At 40.3% G+C, this 19814-nt stretch overlaps 4 protein-coding genes across 6 annotated transcripts; 1 reads left to right on the top strand and 3 right to left on the bottom strand.

The window, feature by feature from the left end:
• Positions 1-604: 604 nt before the first annotated feature.
• On the bottom strand, positions 605-3481 carry LOC131663512 (uncharacterized). Its single transcript, XM_058933964.1, has 3 exons — positions 2001-3481; positions 1728-1907; positions 605-1603 (listed from the first exon to the last, which is right to left on the bottom strand). The coding sequence occupies exons 1-3, from the start codon at positions 3021-3023 to the stop codon at positions 1334-1336; spliced, it is 1473 nt and encodes a 490-aa protein (XP_058789947.1). The 5' UTR covers positions 3024-3481; the 3' UTR covers positions 605-1333.
• Positions 3482-4404: 923 nt separating this feature from the next.
• LOC131663535 (uncharacterized) lies at positions 4405-6635 on the bottom strand. The gene is made up of 2 exons (XM_058933998.1): positions 6425-6635; positions 4405-6235 (listed from the first exon to the last, which is right to left on the bottom strand). Exons 1-2 carry the CDS (start codon positions 6486-6488, stop codon positions 4620-4622), a joined length of 1680 nt encoding a protein of 559 aa, XP_058789981.1. The 5' UTR covers positions 6489-6635; the 3' UTR covers positions 4405-4619.
• Positions 6636-7077: 442 nt separating this feature from the next.
• LOC131663469 (RRP15-like protein) lies at positions 7078-8494 on the top strand. Its single transcript, XM_058933902.1, has 4 exons — positions 7078-7297; positions 7442-7964; positions 8037-8265; positions 8367-8494. Exons 1-4 carry the CDS (start codon positions 7243-7245, stop codon positions 8484-8486), a joined length of 927 nt encoding a protein of 308 aa, XP_058789885.1. The 5' UTR covers positions 7078-7242; the 3' UTR covers positions 8487-8494.
• A 34-nt stretch (positions 8495-8528) lies between these two features.
• LOC131663468 (uncharacterized) lies at positions 8529-18963 on the bottom strand. Of its 3 annotated transcripts, none has more exons than XM_058933899.1 (6): positions 18744-18963; positions 15759-15919; positions 12368-12877; positions 11365-11602; positions 10338-10735; positions 8529-9650 (listed from the first exon to the last, which is right to left on the bottom strand). In XM_058933899.1, exons 3-6 carry the CDS (start codon positions 12861-12863, stop codon positions 9355-9357), a joined length of 1428 nt encoding a protein of 475 aa, XP_058789882.1. In that variant the 5' UTR covers positions 12864-12877; positions 15759-15919; positions 18744-18963; the 3' UTR covers positions 8529-9354. The 3 variants fall into 3 exon arrangements, with proteins under 3 accessions (XP_058789882.1, XP_058789883.1, XP_058789884.1); XM_058933900.1 differs by lacking the exon at positions 18744-18963 and adding an exon at positions 16304-16434; XM_058933901.1 differs by lacking the exon at positions 15759-15919.
• Between the last annotated feature and the right edge of the window lie 851 nt (positions 18964-19814).

Here is a 19814-nt window from a genome sequence, read left to right as displayed (position 1 = left end):
AACAGTTTTATACGTAAAAATTAAACTTAATATTATTGCAGATATTGTAAATAATAACGAAACCTTTTGATAATTTACCAATTAATCAGTAACATATAATCACTTTATCAGATTTACATTTCAAAATTTATGTAACAATCGCTATACAATTTTAGATTTTAATTAGAGCTAATTTCATATTATTTATATCTATGACTTTATTTTACACTGACAACGTGAAAATTCACATAGAAGCATTGAAAGATCTTTCAATTAATCACGAGCCGTAATATCTCAAATTCTTTTTTGCGATAATTGTTTAACAGATCGAACGTGAATCAATAATTATTGCCGCGAAAAGATATCTACTAATCTAATCAAAGAATTGTTATTATCAACCTAATATTAAAGTAATTGAAATTAATATGTATCATTGACACTTTTACTTGCACTTATATTGTGAATTGGCGTAGTTGACTAAAATGTCACAAAAAAACTATATTATCTTAAAAATGTTAATCTTTTATGGTAAGAATAGAATTTAAGTTATTGACAGTTGTAAGAGTCTTTATCATTTTCAAAATGTTAAAATTACTGAGAAACGTATATAATATTATAATAATTAATAGCATATAACATTTCTATTTCCACTTTTGTTGGCTCATATATAAAACTGGAAACGTTTATAAAAAAAAATAGCAAATTTATAAAGATCCTTCGTATAAATGAAATGTAATGTAATAAAAAAAAAGTTCAAAACGGGGAACATTTGGTAGAGGATGATTTCAAAGTATAATTTAATAAAAAAAATTGATTTGTACTCTCGTTGTAGAAAGCATACTGTTCAACGTATGACAAATATGATTTTTAGACTCGTATGCGAACATCGCTTAACTAGAAACACTCGATTTTTGTTTGTTGAACAATCTACTATTTTCGTATTTATCATAATGCGTGTAATACACTCTTACGAATTTACACCAAATAATAAAGTATTTTCCGTCCGTTCTATAAGAAAATTATCTGGCTGAGAAATAAAAATTTGTATAAAATAGGAACAACTGTAAAACGGAAAGAGAGGACATTGTAGAAATTAAAAGTAAAAAAAGAAAAAAGTATATATTAAAGATTACACCATAAATAAAAATATTCATATCTTATGCATACATTTTCATAAAAACAGAAGATGCACTTTTCGTATTAAAATTTTTAGTAGCATGTTCATAGTCCTTGCATACAATTCTCACCTACTGTAAAAAGCTATTTACTTAGCATGATAAAAAATAGTAGACAAAATTTGATTTCAATAAGTATGTCACTTTTATAAGTTCTATATGATCGTTTAAATTTGTCGTCATACATCTATTTGTATGTCACTGTCATCAGCTTCACTTTCTGTACTACCCATTGCATCTTCACCAACCAAAAGTGCTGCAGGTAAGTTTTGTGATACATTGTCAATGTCTAACTTTGGAGTTGAATAGACATTGAGCACTTGTATTGTTGGTGATACTGAGAGGCACTGTCGTGTAGAGCCTAATGGATCTGTAGTCATAGTATCACTGTCAAGAGGACTGGATAGTTGAAGTTGCAAATTATGCAACTCTGGTATGTGAGGACGTATCTAGATCAAATTCATAGTTGAATTTTGTTGATAATGTTAAAAAATATATTTTACAGATTAATAAACATAAAAATATTAAATTTTTATTAAATATTAATTAGAGATATAATTTTTGAAAAAGTACCTTATAACCATCCCTGGTATGTGGATTTCTGCAACCCCTACACCTACATTCTAAACAAGGTTTACTTTCCACATAACAAGGACACCTTTGTCCGCAGCATGTCAGTTTGCCAGGTACTGCCGTAGCATTTCCACATCTGCAACCTTTTCTTTTGGTTCTCACTGGGTTGGACCTTGGTTTCTATGAATTTATGAATTATTATTATAAATAAGTATGATCTTGCTATAAAGATATTAAAATGAATAAGTAAATAAAATTTACAAAGATCAATACCTTGTTACTTTTTACAGACTTCTTAACTTGGCACTGCTGGTACAAATGAGAAGCAGGTATACATTTTACAAGACCTAGTTGCTGTGGTTCTGATAACTGTTGTATGGTATCAAGTGGTTGAGATTGCAAAATATTATCAAGTTGTTGACCACCAACCCCAGCACCAGTAGCAATATTATCAGACACAACTGCTGGATTTGTAGCTTTACGTTTAATGGTAATTTTGTTGCCTGACCCAGCATACATAACTGAATATATGGAAGAACCATTAGATACCATTTTAAGTGTTTCATTTTGCGTAATAGGTATGGATGCACAGAGTGTTGAAACAGTATTATCATTAACTAGAGTGTTATCTATGCTGGAATGAGAATCAACATCAATAGAATGTTGAGCAGCCAGTGGGTCGATAGGTTGCTGAGGTTGATGTAACGTTGTCAAATTTGAAGTTATGACAGTTGTAGTCTGAGTTGAGGTTGTACTGGTAGTGTAAACACAGGGTAGAATGCTGTAGGCCATCTTAGAAAGACCATGATTAGTATTAAATTCATCTTTAAAACCAGCGCCTTCTTTGATAAGCTCTGTAAGACAGTCGGCAGGGAATAAAGGTTTGCCAGTAGTGCTACCTGCATTTACAGCATTAGTAGTTGAGGTTGAGCCAGTGAGCAAAAGACATTGGTAGATGTGACTGCTAGTGAGGTAATGGCAAAGCTTTTTGTAGCATTGCAACAGGATTCTGAGCTGAACATTTTCGATGTACTTATCATAGTCCTTGCACCAGCCACACGAAGGTTTCAGTTTCTTACGACCACCGCGGCAAGTTCGACAAACGTGATGCTGGCAATTAGTTTCAGTAGGAGTATGCGGTTCAATTAGGAGATTCGAGCATACAGTACAGCTGAGACTCTGACGAAGATATGGAACCAACCTGTAGAGGTCTATCCATGAATTAGGATCGTCGCTATCAGCCTGCAAGATTAGCCGGCAGGTCGATACGTACAGACTCGTAGCGTTCATACTCATCTTTTTATCACACTATCTTTCTTTCGAGTTCCGTATAACGTTAACATAAACAACTTAATTACAACAAATTGAATGGTATCAATGGCACTAACTCACTAACACGTCTACTCTCACTGCTCTCTTTCGCATAACCCAATTTAACATTGTCCTCGACCGCGAGACTGCAAAAAGTCTAGGGTTGAGCCGGAGCGGAGACAATAAGCTCAATTTCATGACTCCAAAGCGGTATATGCAAACAAAACATCAGCCGTTAGCTCGACCATTAGCCATAATTAGAAATTATTAAGGCGAAGACAGATTAACTGAGATAAAAGCGCGTATACTCCGGTTCTATTTCAGACTCGAAAGTCTAAGAAACGCTTAAGCTTTTTATATACACTAACAATAACTAGACATTCGTTAAAAATATTTGTAACTTGTAAAACGTGCACCAATTTATCCATTAATCACTTGTAACGTGTTAATAATAAAATTATTTGCAAAATGCTTGACTTAGTCGAAATTAAATAATAGATATCTTGCGCTGAAAAAAGATTTCATGGACGTTCTCTTTGAAACTAGAGAAAGTTTTTACGATTAATGGCTATAGGTATATTGTACATAGTTTTTGCATTAAGAAAATGTTTTTATAGGTATAGTTTTCTTAAAATATGTGGTAGAAATAATAAAAATCTATTTTTTCATACAACCTTCAATGTCCTCACAGTTATATTGCGCGCGGCGTCGTTTCGTATTTTAATGATCCATTGGACATTGAATTCCTCCTTCTTATATACGAACAGCTGATATGAAAAATAAAACAAACATCCCTAATGTCGGATTTCGACTTATCGATGTTAGATGTTGAAAATTCAAAATATATATCATAGAGCTTTTACCAGAATATTATTTTTGTTATTTAAATTATAGATAGACAAGATTCTGAGGAAAATAATAAAGAAAAATAATCTTATAGTACAGATGGATGCTTATTTTATCATTTTGAAAAGTTAAAAATTGAAAAACATTGAACGTTTGCATAAAGTTTGCATAAAAGAAATTGTAATATTTTGAATTGACTATATGTTCTGCTATTAAAATTCTGAATTTAACTTACTTAATTTAATGGGTGATGCAGAATTCTTAATATTTTTAGTACAGATTAAATACATCTTTTCAAATGAAGTATGCTAACAATTGTTAGAGCATTAGACAAAGAAGCAAATAAACATTTTTATTTACTTAATCTCAAGAATTTGTTTAACTGATAATTATACAGACATATTGTACATGTAAAATGCTTAATTAGCAAGGGAGGATGCCACGAATTATAACAAACATAACTAAATTATCAAGTTTTAAAAATTAATAAATAGAAAAATAAGAATTTGTGTGGCACAGCCATTGATTTAATATCAAAAAGTATAAATTTTCTTAAAGTACAAACAATATTATAATATATTATATACAAGACCTACTACAAGCAGGTTTATAACGTTCAAATCTTCTATTGTCGTCATTCTTATTATTATAATTGACTCTATAGTTAGACAAACGACTTAGAATTTGGAACAAAAAATACTAAACCTTGAAAATAAACCTTTAATAAATAAAAATTTATCTCTTCACCGGTTGCTGCGCTGGCCTTCTCTGTGCAGCATTGTTATTCATTCTTCTGTTCCGCCTTTCAATTGCTTCGAGACGTTTTCTTTCTATTTCTTCAGCTGATCTAGATGTTGACTGCGATGTCTCACTGTTTGTCAATATATTGATGTTTGTTTGGCTGTAACCAATGGATAAATTGGAATTGGTTCTACGCCAACCTTTACTTTCAGATGATGTAGTTGAACCATAGCCTTCTGAATTTTGTTGCAATGTTTGTTGTTTTTGGTAACAAATAGAGTTTATATTAAGATTGGAGTAACTTCTATCCAAATTGTGGAGTTGATGATTTTGTTTTAAAAAATTAGAATCAGAAAAACTTTTTGCTTTGAATAATCTGGTTCCATTTGCAGAGTTGTCCTTTGTTATTTCTGCAGTTAAAACAGAAGAGATCTTCATATAGTCTTTATTCAGATAACCATAACTAGCGTTTTCGTTCACCACTTTGGTTTGTTTAAAGACTTTTTCGTTTTTTGAAGTTTCAGTATAATTTTTATTAGTTGAAATACTTTTTGATTCGACATGATTCAAACCTTTAGATTGAAAAAACTTCTTTTGATACTCAGAACATTTATTAATTGTTTCATCAACTTTTATTGTACGTGGCTTGTTATGTATTTTTGCTGTTTTAGTATTACTGTCTAGAATAATCTCATTATTTTGACACAATTTTTTGTCATCGATAGCAACGAAAAAATCGTCAAATGAGTCATCAGGAAATGACTCTGACTTACTACTTTTAGATGAATTCCTGCTGGAAATGTCACTTAAATTGATAATTTTTTCATTATTATGCGAAGGCTGTATATTTTCTTTAGCTGGATTTTTAAATACTTTTTCAAAACTCCCATTGTGAGATGTTTCAGAAGAATTTTTTTGTATAGTATACAGTGATAAAACATTGTGATTTTGTTTTGTACCAAACTCTTTTGCTTCAATTTCCTGACTACAAAGTACCATCATATCTTCAATAGAATCATCTAATAAAGCATTATGGTTTTTTGCTTGGCCAGTTTCAAACACAGTTTGCTTGGGTGATTCATTGGTATTAGCTGAAACCTGCAGCTTCATATCAGAGTCTTCCGATACCACTTCCATATCAATAACTAATTGACTTTCAGGATTACTATCAGTCTTCTTAATAAATTCATCACTGTCTTTCTTTTGTTTTGATGTACTTTCTATTTGTTTCAATGCATTTAAAAAATCCTCGATACTCTCTCTTTGTTGATCTTGAATAAGTTTCTTTTTTACAGGTTTGTATAAAAGTGGGGAATTAGAGTTGCGTTTCTTGGATAAAAGATGATTGGTACTCCTTTTGGGAGTATAAGTATTCATAGGAATTTGAAGTTTGCTATCTTCATCATCCTTCAAAAATTGTCTGTAATCCCAGCCTACCTCTGATGGTGGATGCTGTGTCAAAGGCTCTATAATTGGACTTTCATTATAGTTTAATTCTGGAGAGTCAATAGCAACCTTATTCCTGATTGGTGTGCTATGATCATTGAAACGCTTGGTATGTGGTGTTGCACATGATTTGCTTTTTACTTCATCTGTAGATGTGCCCATTTCTGCAAAGCAGAATGTCAAATGACCCAAAATAAATATATCAATTGACAGCAACCCAGCTTATTGAGTAGATATTTCATATTTTCAAATAATTAGTTTTCAAAGATTAAACAAAAGATATTTTTGCAACATATTTTTTTAATGAACAAAATCTTTGTTTCATGAAATTTCAAGCTATTCTACTAATTTACCTTCGTCTTCAAACAAAACTGGTGAGTTCTTGACATTCTTGTTTCCTTTCCATTTTTCGTTCATGTTTATGTCCTAAAAATTCTAGTTTTATTGCAGTCGTGCCTAGGTTACAGGAGCAATAAAAAAACAATAGCGCGGTCGCGCCCGCCAAGGGCTGTCAAGTCATCTCACTACAAAGTAGTACGCGGTTAATTTTAGGTTTCCATCAAAAGTGCTGACATCTGGATTAATTGCAAAAATTTAGAACTTTTGTAATTTTATTTCTAACAAAAATAAACGACAATAATGATGCTTTAATATCTTAGTTGTAAAATATGTTTATATACGAGTCACGAACGCCAGCTCAGTGCTCACGTACAATATAACAACATTCTAATTCAGCAAAATTCTTGAAAATACCGTTACACTCGATCGATAATTAAACGGTCGAACATAACATTTGCCTATGAAAACTATATCATGGATAATAAAGTTGCTAAAAATAGCAAAATATTTGATTTCAAGAATGCTAAAGCTGTTGAATAATGTTTGTTATTTGACTGAGAGGTATTTTGAAATATTTTCAATAAAGTTTCGCGCATGCGCTATAAGCAATATCCAATTGGTAAAACAGAAAATTATGGCCATGTGCGTTGCTTTTGGAGCACGCGGTACGACGCGATCACACCAAAGTGTTGTTTTTATTCATGTAAATTATATTTTAAAAACATTTATTTATATTTTAGTGCATTTCTGTAATAAATCAGTGAATATTTATCATTAAAAGTTTTCTATAATACTCTTTCAACAGTATTTGTTTGTTTATTACCTTTTCAAAATGATTGCACTAGATTCACCATCAAAATTGAAAAAATCGCCAAAGAAATCTGTGGGTAAGTTCATTTTCAAAATAATAGTTATTCCAATAATAAAAATACATATTATAAAAGCTTTTATTGTTTTTAACATCTAAAGAAATATTTTTTCATGTAAGAAATAAATCACATACATAACCTACTAATTATACTGTTTTTCAGTACAAGCACCTATTGTTAAAACAGAAGGAAGCGATTTTGATGATCAAGAAGATTCAGATGCATCTGAAGCTGGGACTGACAGTCCAAATGAAGAAATGGATATTCGCGAAAATTTGAGTAATGAAGACCAGTCAAGTTCTGGAGATGATGGAGATGAGTCTGATAGAAATGAAGAGGATGAAGAATCAAATGATGCAATTGACAAATCTAAGGCTAATCATGGTTGGGCAAATGCCATGAAAAAAGTTTTAAATACCAAAAAACCAAAACGAAAGAAGTCTATTGTCTTATCAAAGGCAAAAAAACTAAATGAGGTTTTATCAAAGACAAAAGAAGAAGTTGTACCGTTTGAAGTTGAAGGCAAAGATGGTACAATTAAGAAAGAAACTATTAAGAAAGAAGAAGAAGGGAGTACAACTAGTAAAGAGTCAAAGAAACACAAAAGAAAAGACTTGGGCATTAGAGTAAAACCATCTGTCTTAGACAGGGAACGAGAAAGACGCTTACAGAAAATAGCTACAAAGTAAGTTAAACTACATTTATTTCAAAATAAACAATTTCTATTCATAATTCTAATGTATTCATAATATTTTAGTGGTGTGGTTCAGTTATTTAACGCAGTTAGGCAACAGCAAAATGAAATTGAAAATAAATTGATTGAAGCTGGTCCATTAGAGAGAAAACAAGAAAAAGCTTTGAAAAGTATTGACAGGAAAGCTTTTTTGGATGTTTTGATGGGTGGTACCAACAAATTGGTAGAAGTTGGCAAAGGTGAATCGAAGGAGGAAAAGCAAGAAGACAAAGTTAATGATAGTAGTAGAAAAGTAAGTATCAGAAGCTTTGAAGACTTAAATGATTTATTGTCTCAATAATGTTGATTCTTTTAGATACAAATAATAAATTTACATTTTATTAATTGTTACAGGATAATAAAATATGGAGTGTTCTAAGAGATGATTTTGTTATGGGGGCAAAATTAAAAGACTGGAACAAACATGATACCGATGAAGATTCATCTGCACCAGAAGAAATGGATAGCGATTAAGTTATACAGAATAATATTTTTTTATATAAGTCGGTAAGTTGTACATTGGTATAATAGAAGATCAATTTCTACTAATTATTTTAGAGTATATCGATAAAAGCTGTAAATATAGATTTTTTTAATTAAAAAAATTATGTAAATAAAATTAAAAAAAATGTAACTGCTTTTAAAATTTTTTTCTTCATTTTACATCAACTGACTTTTCATGCTCAGTTATATCACTTACATCAATAGTGCACATAAAGATATATTTGTATTACATAAATAGTAGTATCATTTACATACTTATTCTACAACATGTTTGTGCCACAGATTTTTTTTTCGAGTTCTTTCAGAAGTTACGAGATATTATTTTCGTATTCATTAGAAATTTAACACAGACATATAAGTTTTGAACAGATTTTTTTTTGCAGTAAGTTATATTCACGCTTTGTTCGTTTGCGGTCAAATCGCTCAAGTAATTCCATGCTTAGAGCTAATATTGATATCGTTAAAAAAATAAGGCTAAAATAGACCATCCACTGAGCATTCCAAAAATTTTTGCAAATCTTTGGACGGATCTGACTAAAAGGTTTATTCTGTTGTTATTTATGATAAAATAAAAGTATATTACTAAAAAATAACTTCTAAATGCCATTCTCACTGTAATATTCGTAAACAAAACTTTAAAAAATGATTTACATAAAAACAAGTCACATTCGCAACTGGAGTGTATCGGATTCGATCATAATTAACAGTGAAAAAGCTATACACTGACTTGCTTACTCACATCACGCTTGCTTAGTTGGAATGACAGGTATACTCGAAGGATCAACACATTTATAGCACCATACATAACTCTATAATACAGTCTTAAGATTGCGCTTCTTTAAACGCGACTTTCGCGTATATCGGCCAGAACTTTAAAATGATTTGCTTCGTCGTCGTTGCCGGCATTGTCATCGCTTTGTGGCTCTTCGGCGGAGATGTATCTTGTTTCAGGATACCGATGTAATTGGACAGCATCATCATCGAGACTCGTTGTTATAGATCTTCGAGATCTTCCGTAAATTGGATTCACTCTAAACGAGTGCTGTTGTTCTGCCTCGTTGCTGCTGGCTGTGTCGTTAGCAGCTCTTGAGATTTCATCCCATGAGCCGCTCAGTCGGCTATCTATGAAGTTGTCTGATTGGAAAAATTAATTATTTTTATTTTGTTCCATAGAAAACTTATTCTTAACAATATTTCGTCAATTAATAGTAAAACTGAGTTTTTTTTGCAAAAATAAAAAACATCTTTTGCTTCTTCAGTGGTTTTGAACTTTTCTGACTACTTGGGTCGTTAAAAAAGTATTTAGGATGCATTCCTGGTTCAGGACTAGAAGCTTCATAGTTAGGATTACTTTTTTCAAAACTTGGGCAATTTTTTCTTAGAAACTAGGTGTCGGAGGAAAAAAACTGCGTGGGACATGTTTTTTTTTAATCCGCTGAAGAAGTTAAAGAAATTTTTTGCTTTATAAGACATTAAATTTTACCATTGATTGTTGAAAAATTGTTAATAGCAATTGAACCGATAATCTGTCGAAAAACGCAACTAAAACATGTGGATTTAGCGGTTAAAAATATACATATCCTAATTATCAAATCTGGCTTCTTGAATAATAAGCCTGCCGTAATATTTTTCAGATTTCCAAAATGAGACTATATAAATTCCAATTTCTCGCAAATAAAAAAAGCCTCGCGAAGATGCGCTTTATTACAGAGAGCTGCTTGAGAGCTTTCTTATATCAAAGATAAATATTTTACGCGAGACGAAGGGGAAAATCTGCATTTAAATTAGCATCCGTGTTATCCTTACGACTATGTTTCTCACCCGATCGACTAAGTTGAGTATCGTTGGTCCTCGAATTTGTTGGCGGATCATCTCCGCACGATGTCCTCCGCGTCCTGACAACCACAGTGCTGACGTTATTATGAGTCGTAAGCGCAGTGGCACTGCTGCGGCGCCGTTGATTCCTCGCAGCGGTGGACGAGGGTAGAGCAGCGAGCTCGTTGTCGACGAAGTAAACGTCAAGAGGATTACACTGTACTGATGGGTTACGTGGCAGGCTGGAATAATTGCGCTCGTTGCTGCTGGCAGCTGCACGGCGGTGATGATGAGAGAATGGGTTGCTAATTATGTGCGGGCAATTCTCCAAACTGCGGTTCTCTACTGCTTCCTCCTTACTGTCGCGGCTGTAGTCTTCTATTTCGAATGGCAGGTTCGCGAGCCTGGAAAATTTTTTGTTTCAAACAGATTGGCTTTTGTTTCAGATTTCGAACGCATACTCGAGCGTTGAGAGCCCACACTACCACGACGGCAACGCATTTAAATTTCACCGTTGCTCTCGTCGATTCTCATTTCATTTCAATTTTTTTCCTTTCTTTCGCTCGAGACTTTCCACTCCGGAGGAATTCCGATTGAAGCTCTCTTTTTTGCGTTCGTTTTGCGCCATTCGATTGTAGGCTGAACGGAATAAAATAGAAATTGCGAGTCGTTGAAAAAAATTTAATTAAAGTTTTCACTAGCACAGTGCGCGCAATTATTTTGGTGTTTGCGTCGGCAATCGAATTAAATTTGAGTGAAAGTTTAATCGACGGAGCTATTGAGCCGGGATCGATCTTGACTAAAGTTATGAAAGACAGTGAAACGTTTTGATCGACGACTCGCAAATGTCCTGCTTGAAGCTCGGAGCAAAAACGAAATAGGAAGTGGGCTATAAATACTCGATGTCCATCTGCTTGCTCGGCTACGTTTAATTCGAGTGGAAAGCGCCCACGGGGTTTGCAGCGTCCGTGCAATAGATTGGCGAAAGCAAACGATTCGCGCGAGTCGCGGAGCTCGCAACCGCGCAGCTCACCTGTGTAACAAAATATCGGAGTAGGAGGGTGGCATGTCGCCGGTTTCCTCCTTGCCGTAAATACTTTCGTAGGTAGGCGGTGGAAAGCATCCGATCGAGCCCATGCTGTCTTTGCTCGGCGTTTCCGCGTCCATCTCGATGATGCTCGCTTGGCTCGCTTGCAGCTGACGACAATTGACGCCGCTCGGGTTTCTCTGCGCTCGCATCACGCTCTCGCCCAGCTCCACGAAATCCAAGCCTGCAACGGCATCTTTCATCTTAAGAGGCAGCGTGGTGTACGTTTTATATTTTGCGCGCCAGTAGCGACTCCGCAGAGAATTTATGGAGACGCCGCGGGTTTCTTACGTGTCGCGCGCGTGAGTCAACTGGGTCAAACGCCTTTTCTACGGGATTGCGCAATTCTTTTGTATTACGCTCTCCGTGCTTGCAATTACTTTTTCAAAATGTATTATGCGTATATATTCGCTCACGCTCGCCTGCGTACGCCACAGGCGTAAACATTGTGTGATATTCGGTTTGAATTTTTCTCCCCTCCCACGCCGCGCGCCAATTTTTTTTAATGAGCGCGGCTGGTGCGCGAGCGCGACTATTAATCACCGAGAGAGCTTTTGCTATTCTTCGTGCAAGTTTTAATTGTACGAAAACGAGAAATCGATAAGGGTAATGCGATTTGAAAAAAAAAAAAAAATGAAATAAGGTCATAATAAATATGCTATCTATTGTATGTGTGGGCGTGTGTTCGCGACATTTATTTCTTATTGATTATTTACTAAAGCCAAGTTTGTAATATTCTTCGAGGTGCACCTCGGATAGAAGAGAAATCAATCTATTTTAGTTGCAAGTTTATTTTGCAACCGCGAAACCATAATAAACGGCACGACTGTCATCTGCGAAATCGTGATGTTTAGTTTACAAATAAACAAATATTTCTGCCACGAAATTGAAACACCGACCGGGCCAGAATCATCCGAACAAAAAACAAAAGAAAAAAAAAACAACTCACCGGTACTATCAGCCTGCAGCTGCGTAAAAATCGTGCCATCGACAACCAGCATCCTACCGTGGGGCAATAGAATAATCGTGGGCGTGCTGAGCATCGACGGATCAGCGGTATGATTGCGTCTGCCGGCAGCAGCCTGGGAAGTCGACCTGACATTGGAGGTGGAAACGAAACCTCCGGATTCCGAATCGGTGGCGGTGGTGGCGTCGTCGCTGAGCAAAGCGCGACAGCAGCAGCAACAGCAGTAACGTCGGCAAAGCGATCGGCAAAACGGCGCGCCCCAGCAGCAGTAGGCGAAGATGAAGCACAGCACCGCCAGCATTATCAGCAGTCCGGCCATGCCTTGGTTCTGCTGGGTGACCGCGGCCGCCGCCGCCGCGCTGCTGGCTATGCCGTTGCCGCCGCCGCTGCCGCTGCTGCTGCCCGGCAGGCCGACGAAGTCGTAGGCCGTCGCCGATCCTGCCGCGGACGCACTGCCGCCGCTGCTACTGCTGCTCATCGCGCTCGCCTCACCTGCAACAGACGCACCGATCTGGCTCGTCTCTCGCTCCTGTGTTGGACGCGCGCACTTTACGCATTTGGACTTGCGCAACTTGTCTGCGTCCCCTGTCAAGCGAACCCGCGCGCCATTTTTCCATCGCGTTATCCCGACGAACGGAACAAGAAAAACGAGAATCGCCCAGCGATTATTAATGCTCGGAGAAATCGAATTTCTCAACTGTGCTAATAATCAGCTTGGGCTGTTTGGACATTCTGGAAAATTATTAGCAACGCAAACACGAACCGCGCGGATATAAAACAAGTTGTGACGCGCGTGCACTTTGAAAGTTTAAATCGATTTTCTGGCGCGGCGATCGCGCGTTTATTTTGAGGATTCGAGATATATTTCTGGCGCCTGATAATATTCGCTCGTGACCGAGAGCAAAACGATAATATTTCAGTCGAGCAGCTGTTCAATTGAAAAACCATTCGCCTGTGTCCAAACATAGAGCCATCGTATGTGAGTATTCAGCATTTCGTGCCCTAATTTGAAATCAACGCATTGTGCAAAGAGAGAGAGAGAGAGAGAGAGACAGCATTATGTATTCATGATATACTGACTATATTGCGCCTGCTAATTGTCAACGCAATGCACGTATATCGCGTTCGTCGCATTGAATTACATAAAATCAGTCGTAATGTATATGGAATAAACAGCACGTGCAAGCGCATGTTGCGTCTACTTAGCCGGCATCGCACGCGTACGAATGTCATAACTCTCTTTCGTTCGCAAGCATGCTCGATTAACTTGAGCATCCTACCGCAAAAGGCCTTGGGATACGATATCGGAAAACTCGTGAATAATCGCGATGCTTGCTGTTGTATGGATTTTTGTTTTGTTCTCTACCGTAACTTTTGATTGCGTAGCTCAAGTATTTGTGCGAACGTAAAGAGCAACAACGCCAAACGTGGGAAGATTTAGAAGTTGTATTTTCTTTATTATCGAAACATGTGTGCCACAGGCATAATCCCTTCTGTGAAAGCTGCCAAATCCCTAGAAGATGACCTTAACGCGAGGCAGACAGCTTTTCGAAAAAATGACCGCAGCGCGTATCTCATCCCTTGCGAGATATAGAGGAAGGCAGAATGTAATCTCCGCATCGTCCGGTGCAGTGAATCATTTAATTCCCGAAAAAGAGATTACATTCTGGCGAAGGTTTTCGCGCTTGAAAAAGTAGTCCCTTACGGCCAATTGCAATTAGCACGGAAATCCCACATCTGCCCAAAACACACACAGACACACACACTCGGTCCTTTTTGGCTCGCGTTCAACTCTCTGTCTCTCTCTTTTACAGTCTGATCAAAAGTCTCACGGAGCGCAATCTCCGCGTAACGAGATTTCAATTGATCCTCTCGCTCGTCCGTTCGCACAGTTCAATCACGGCTATTGATAAAATTTAGTCTCGCGCGGCACCTCATACGCACGCTCGAATTTATTTTTTTTTGCGAGAAGCAAAACTTCGCGGAGCGAGAGAGAGAGAGAGAGAGAGAGAGAGAGAGAGTCTCTAATCTTTTAGTTGAGTGGTGCGATATGATAATCATTTCGAGTTAGCTCGAGCGCGCGGCTCGTAAGAACAGCTGGCGCGTGACATAACGTCGTTGGCGTAGTTCGCCAAATGAGCAATCGTCTTGCGACTCTCTCGACGAGCGGTAGGCCGTCGCCTCGCGCGCGCGAAAAAGTATATCGCGCGTAATAGCGCAATCAATCCGAGCGAAACCCTGACGTATTTGCATCGTCCGCGCGACACGAGCCAATCGCTCGGCTGACACAGTCGCGCGCACGCAAGCCGTAAATCAGTCGGAAAATTGTACGAGGCGCGCGGATTTCGGCGCGTTGCCGCAGTCCCCTCACGTACAGCGACCCAATTTTCAGGGCCGCGGCTCGTGCCACAACAAGGAACGGAGTTTTGAAAACGGCACGCGGATTCGTCCAGCGATTAATCCGAACGTCCGACAGCTGACAGTATGTAACGGTTTACCAACGAATACTATACTCGTGCAAGTCGGCATTGCCTTTAGGTCCCAGTTACGCGCGAGATGCTCGAGACGAAAACCGTAGTCTCGTCCTTCGCGCGCACCTCAGCCTTTCCCTCTTAATTCTGCCAACGGAATTGTACAGGCACAGCGACCGGTTTGCGCCCTCGACAGCACTCAATTCCAACATCGTTCATCAATCACATTTACGCGCGCGGCTTTCAATTAAGAGAAAGACACGCAAGGCGCCTCGTATCGATTCACACCTCGAACGATTTCGTATATCTTCTAAATGCCTGTGTCTTCGGAGATGCACTTTCGGTAATGAGTTTTGGGTCTGTCTCCGCCGTGGTTGCTGCACTCAAGTGAAAACGCTCACGTCGTCGCAAGCATCTCGAAAGGATCCGCTTCTTCCGCCAATCGGGGAGTTCACTCGCGAACGAGACGTAAAGGAAAAGAAACGAGCTCGGACGAGCTGATCTAGCTTACGTAGCAGATGTCGCCGCGGCAGCGGCGTTTCATTTTCATCGGCATTTCCCATCGTCAAAGTCGATCGACACCGGGGCCAGAGACCGGGTCGACGCGCGCACGGCGACCACTTGCGCAACGCCGGCGATTACGCAGAGCACATCCGTCGGCGCGGTGACCAAGTGGAGCGCGCGCGCTAATCATCGGCGTCGGAGGCAGCCGCTAATCCGCGTGGTGAAAGCGTGGCGCGCCGCGACTCTTCGCATCTCTCGCGCCTTGGCCCGCGTTGCGCAACGAGCGAATGATCCTAGGCAACCGACGGCAGCCCGCCCCCGCGAGACGCGCGTAGCGATATCGCGAGTTTCTCTTGTTTCGTCGGCGCACTCGTGGTCCAACACTGACCCGTGCGTACCTTGGCTGACGTTCAGATGAAGCCCCCCCGAGCGTGACCCGAGGATCGCGAATACGCTTGGGTAAATGATGACGGCTGCTGGGCATCTACCCCGTCATCGCCGATAACAAGCCGCTGCCGGGTTTGCTCCTTCGACTGATGCTCTTGTTGCTGGCGTTCACCTGCGAAAGACAGAAAAAAACACGGGCCTTTTAATAACAAAAGAGCGCGTCGTGCCGGGATTTCAAGAATTTTTCAATTTCGCGCGCGCGCGAGCACGCCAAGCGACGAGACGCTACGGCCGTTCATATATACGGCTGGAGCAATTAACTATATATTTATAGTGATCCGCCAACTCAAATATAATGACACGTTTCACTTGCAGGCTTTAAAGTTGCCTCGTCGTTTTTATATACAAACAACCGAGCCTTTTTTTTAAATAATACATCGCGTTTCTTTCGCTCCGGCGGGACAATGCGGAATAAATTGGCGCCGCGTGCACTTGGATGGCTAGCGAAGCGTGCATCTCGCGATAAAACACGAGTAACGCGAGCGCTCGTGTGCACCTGTATGATCGATGAGGAGCCTCGTTTGTGCGCGCGATAGCAAGAGCATCCTCATGGCATCGCTCGTATAAAAAGGAAATCAATCACTGCCGGCATTTGGCGAACGCGGGTATAGTAGTGCGCGCAGCGAGAGAACGAGCGACAAACTGTCGGGCCGAGGACTCGCTCTTCGAGACTTTGCCTCGTTTCGACTTCCCTCCGCCCCACCATCTCTCTCGCACTCCTAAGACAGGTACACAGCGCGACGCTTTGCTCGCACTTTTTTGTCGCTTGGCAAATTCAATTTCCCCTCGCGCTGCGCGGGGCTGGAGAGAGCAAACCTCTGTTTTGCAGGCGCTTCTCTCTCTCTCTCTCTCTCTCTCTTTCTCTTTGGCTACGTAATGAGAGCTGTGTTTCTTCTTCTCTTGTTTCGCCGTTGCGCCGACGGGAATTCGCACTTAATTGGCTTCAAGGCCGTGGTTATTGCCAGCAAGTGCGATCATTTTGAATCGCGGGCGCGCGCATTATTTCTTAAGTCGCAGAAAAACATTAGAGAACCAAGGGTCTCAAGCGGACCTTACTCGGATTAACTTTGACGTTAAAAGTAAGCAGTTTTTACGGCTAAGGGAGGCGCTCAAGCTCTTACGGCTGGATTATACCTTTTTCCGGCAATAACATTTAGCAACAGCAGCGCCAGTCCTGCGTGGTTATAAAAACCTCGTAAAAGGCTGGAGGGTGGCCAGACAGAAAAACTTTCAGAGCAATATCATAAATGCCATTTCAAGCTACAAATCATCCCTTTATCATTTCAAATTATCAAGCTAACGTCGAGTTCAATTAGCAGGTTATTCGTTTTTTTTTTGTTTATTTCTTCTTCATTTTGAATGCGACTAACGAATGTAATTCAAACTTGAATCCTCGTTGATGCTTGAAAACATAGGCCTGAAAAGCCATCGCGCGCGACTCTTTCGGCGCTCCCGTTCTCGTCGTCGATGCGACAAGGAGCGTGGGGGAAGCGGGCGTCAAGTGCAGGAAAGAAGAAAGAAAAAAGAAAAAATTCACTCGTTATCCGCGCCCGAATCGCGCGAGTCTGCAATTATGCGAATTGTGCGCGCGCGCGTTGCCTCCTCCTCCTCCTTTGTCCATAGAGGGTCTTATTTTATTCGCGAGAGAGCTGATAAGGCCAAAGCTTCTCTCCTCTCTCCGCCGCTGCAAAAGTAGAGCATCGACGTTTTAGGAGAGCACACCGTGTACGTGCACGTACGTGTGCGCGCGCGCGCGCTATACACTGCTATGGCATGGAGCGTGCGTGACCGTGCTTATTTCACCTCTTAGCCTCCTTCGTTTTTTCTCTCTCCCTCTCTCTCTCTCTCCCTTTTAGGAATGTCGAAATTGCATCGTTCGCCAATTAGCTTATATTTGTAGGCGAGCGCACTTGTTACGCTTATCGACGAGTTCATCGGGACGCGCTCGCACTGGCTTCAATCGTGCGTTCGCGTATGTGCACGACGCGTTTCTACGTGAATTTGAATGTTGTTCTGATTAAAACGCAGTATATGCGCGCGTGCTTTTCTTCTCGTTTCGCGTTACGACGTTTCGCCCCTGTGAACCGAGGCGACTAAACAAGGTCTCATCACTGATGAACTCCTCGCGCCAATTGGATTAGTTTTCACTGTACACCTATCCGTTTTACAAAACGAACCTGTCGCTATATATTCTGACGGGCACGAAGCTGTCCGTACCGTGCGCGCGGCCTTCCCTTCTCCCAAAAAGCCCAGAAGCCGCATTGTGCGCGAGCAGCTAGCCTGTGTGAAAATAGCTCGTCGAGCCCTCTGGTCCGCAAAACCTCTTTTCGAATATTACGCGTGTACTTTCACGCGCGGACAAGAGATAACGTAACGAGCTCGTTGGGAATTGCACGTGAAATATTTGAAAGAAAAGAAAAAAAAAAATTTATCCCCGTAGCGCGGTCGCCGTGGCGAGCGAGCGTCCGACAATGAATAATTCCGAACAGAAGACGAGCTTATAGGCACTATGGCCACGAACGAGCGTTCATTTGTCTATTGACGATCCACAAATAGCGGGGCGATTGGCGTGCGTGCAAAGCCGAGAGTTGGCAAGGTAGCCGTGGAAAAAGGAAAAACAGGGCCGATTAATCGTGGCTTGCGAAAAAGGGAGCCATCGATCGCTAAGAGATTAGATTCTCCGTGGCGCGCGCGCGAGACACTTTTTTAATTACTCGAGCTTGCGCTGGTGCGCAGGGCTAATAAATCAGCTCGGCGACTCGGCACTGAAGACGCCGAGTCGCGCGACGCGCCGAGGCGTCAGCGAAAGCTGTCGAGGGCAAACGAGCAAGGCAGTCCAGCGCGACTCGGAAGCTACGTGTGCGTGGCAGCGCATGCAGCGGCGGCGGCGAACAAAGAAACAAACGGAACGGGAGGCGCGTATAGAAGCGAGCTACCTTGACGACAAGGGCCGTCGACGTGTAGGCCATGACTCGGCGTGCAGCTGCGAGCGGGCGAATTAGACTGGGCCGAGCGCTAGGGGGGTCGAGGTCAGGCCGTGAAATCGTCGCTCTATTATTCAGCTGTGCAGCCTGGCGTGCGTTTGGCGACGGGGTTGCACCGCCGAGTCACCGTTGTCGTCGTCTGCCTCGGTCGCCGACTGGGCATGCAGGCGCGCGGGACGCATCCGAAACACTGGCGACCTGCTGGCAACGCGCCTGGCTCGACACGCGGGTTAGGTTGGTCGCCGCTCTCGCGCGCGCTCCGCGCGGTGGGGAGAGCTTGCGCGCCAGCGCGTCACGCCACAACCACCCGCAGCTTTCTTTCGCCACATAGACTTTCGCGCTTTTTTCCCGCACCTTCTGCCCCTTTGATCAGCTTGTTTGGCGAATGGGCTTCGCTGCTGGGCCTCCAACGAACATTCGCAATGTTTTCAACGGTTCACTTTCAGTCTGACTACTTTGTCTCGCTGTCTTTTTATCTTTTTTGCGGACATGTCTGCTGAAATTTAAATCCGCTGTTGCATCATTGTCGCATATTGTGCATGTAGTTAGTTACCGTTGATATGCTCAAGTTGATGTAATTCAGAAGTTGTTCTTTCGACTGCGCAATTGTTTTAAAACAGAAGTTGCTTTATTCAACAATTTTATACTTCTGTTACACGTTTGTATTATAAAGTTTTTTTACGCAATCTCGTCGATATTTCAATTTCATGTAATCAATGTCAACTTTCGTGAAACGTGAAGTCGATGACTTTACTGATACAGCGAATAACATTTAAAATTTGAAATTATATTGTTTCTTTCATTTTTATTGCTTTAAACTGTCATATGCATATGGTATCGATAAGTACCAGATTATTTACGAAATGCAATTAGTATTACGTTAATACCTTGAAACTGTAAAAATTTCAATTGGAATGTCAGGGGTAAAAAGGGGTATGCGATTAAAATTAAAGTAAATTTCTCAAAGAGTTTGAAAAACGTAGACTCACAAGAAAAGAAATTACGTGCTATGGATTACAAAAA

The sequence above is a fragment of the Phymastichus coffea genome, unplaced genomic scaffold, assembly GCF_024137745.1.
Source record: "Phymastichus coffea isolate CEN01 unplaced genomic scaffold, Cenicafe_Pcof_1.1 PCOF00036, whole genome shotgun sequence".
Classification (NCBI taxonomy): Eukaryota; Metazoa; Arthropoda; class Insecta; order Hymenoptera; family Eulophidae; genus Phymastichus; species Phymastichus coffea.
This window is presented reverse-complemented; position numbering and strand designations above follow the sequence as displayed.

Coding starts and splice junctions, on each gene's coding strand:
- LOC131663512 (XM_058933964.1), bottom strand. CDS start 3,023: ATGAGTATGAACGCTACGAGTCTGTACGTATCGACCTGCCGGCTAATC. Junction 1,908..2,000: donor AGTCTGTAAAAAGTAACAAG/GTATTGATCTTT, acceptor ATAAATTCATAG/AAACCAAGGTCCAACCCAGT. Junction 1,604..1,727: donor ATACCAGGGATGGTTATAAG/GTACTTTTTCAA, acceptor AATTTGATCTAG/ATACGTCCTCACATACCAGA.
- LOC131663535 (XM_058933998.1), bottom strand. CDS start 6,488: ATGAACGAAAAATGGAAAGGAAACAAGAATGTCAAGAACTCACCAGTT. Junction 6,236..6,424: donor AGTTTTGTTTGAAGACGAAG/GTAAATTAGTAG, acceptor TCTGCTTTGCAG/AAATGGGCACATCTACAGAT.
- LOC131663469 (XM_058933902.1), top strand. CDS start 7,243: ATGATTGCACTAGATTCACCATCAAAATTGAAAAAATCGCCAAAGAAA. Junction 7,298..7,441: donor ATCGCCAAAGAAATCTGTGG/GTAAGTTCATTT, acceptor ACTGTTTTTCAG/TACAAGCACCTATTGTTAAA. Junction 7,965..8,036: donor TTACAGAAAATAGCTACAAA/GTAAGTTAAACT, acceptor ATAATATTTTAG/TGGTGTGGTTCAGTTATTTA.
- LOC131663468 (XM_058933899.1), bottom strand. CDS start 12,863: ATGAGCAGCAGTAGCAGCGGCGGCAGTGCGTCCGCGGCAGGATCGGCG. Junction 11,603..12,367: donor GCTGCAGGCTGATAGTACCG/GTGAGTTGTTTT, acceptor ATGCCGTTGCAG/GCTTGGATTTCGTGGAGCTG. Junction 9,651..10,337: donor TACTCAACTTAGTCGATCGG/GTGAGAAACATA, acceptor TTTTCCAATCAG/ACAACTTCATAGATAGCCGA.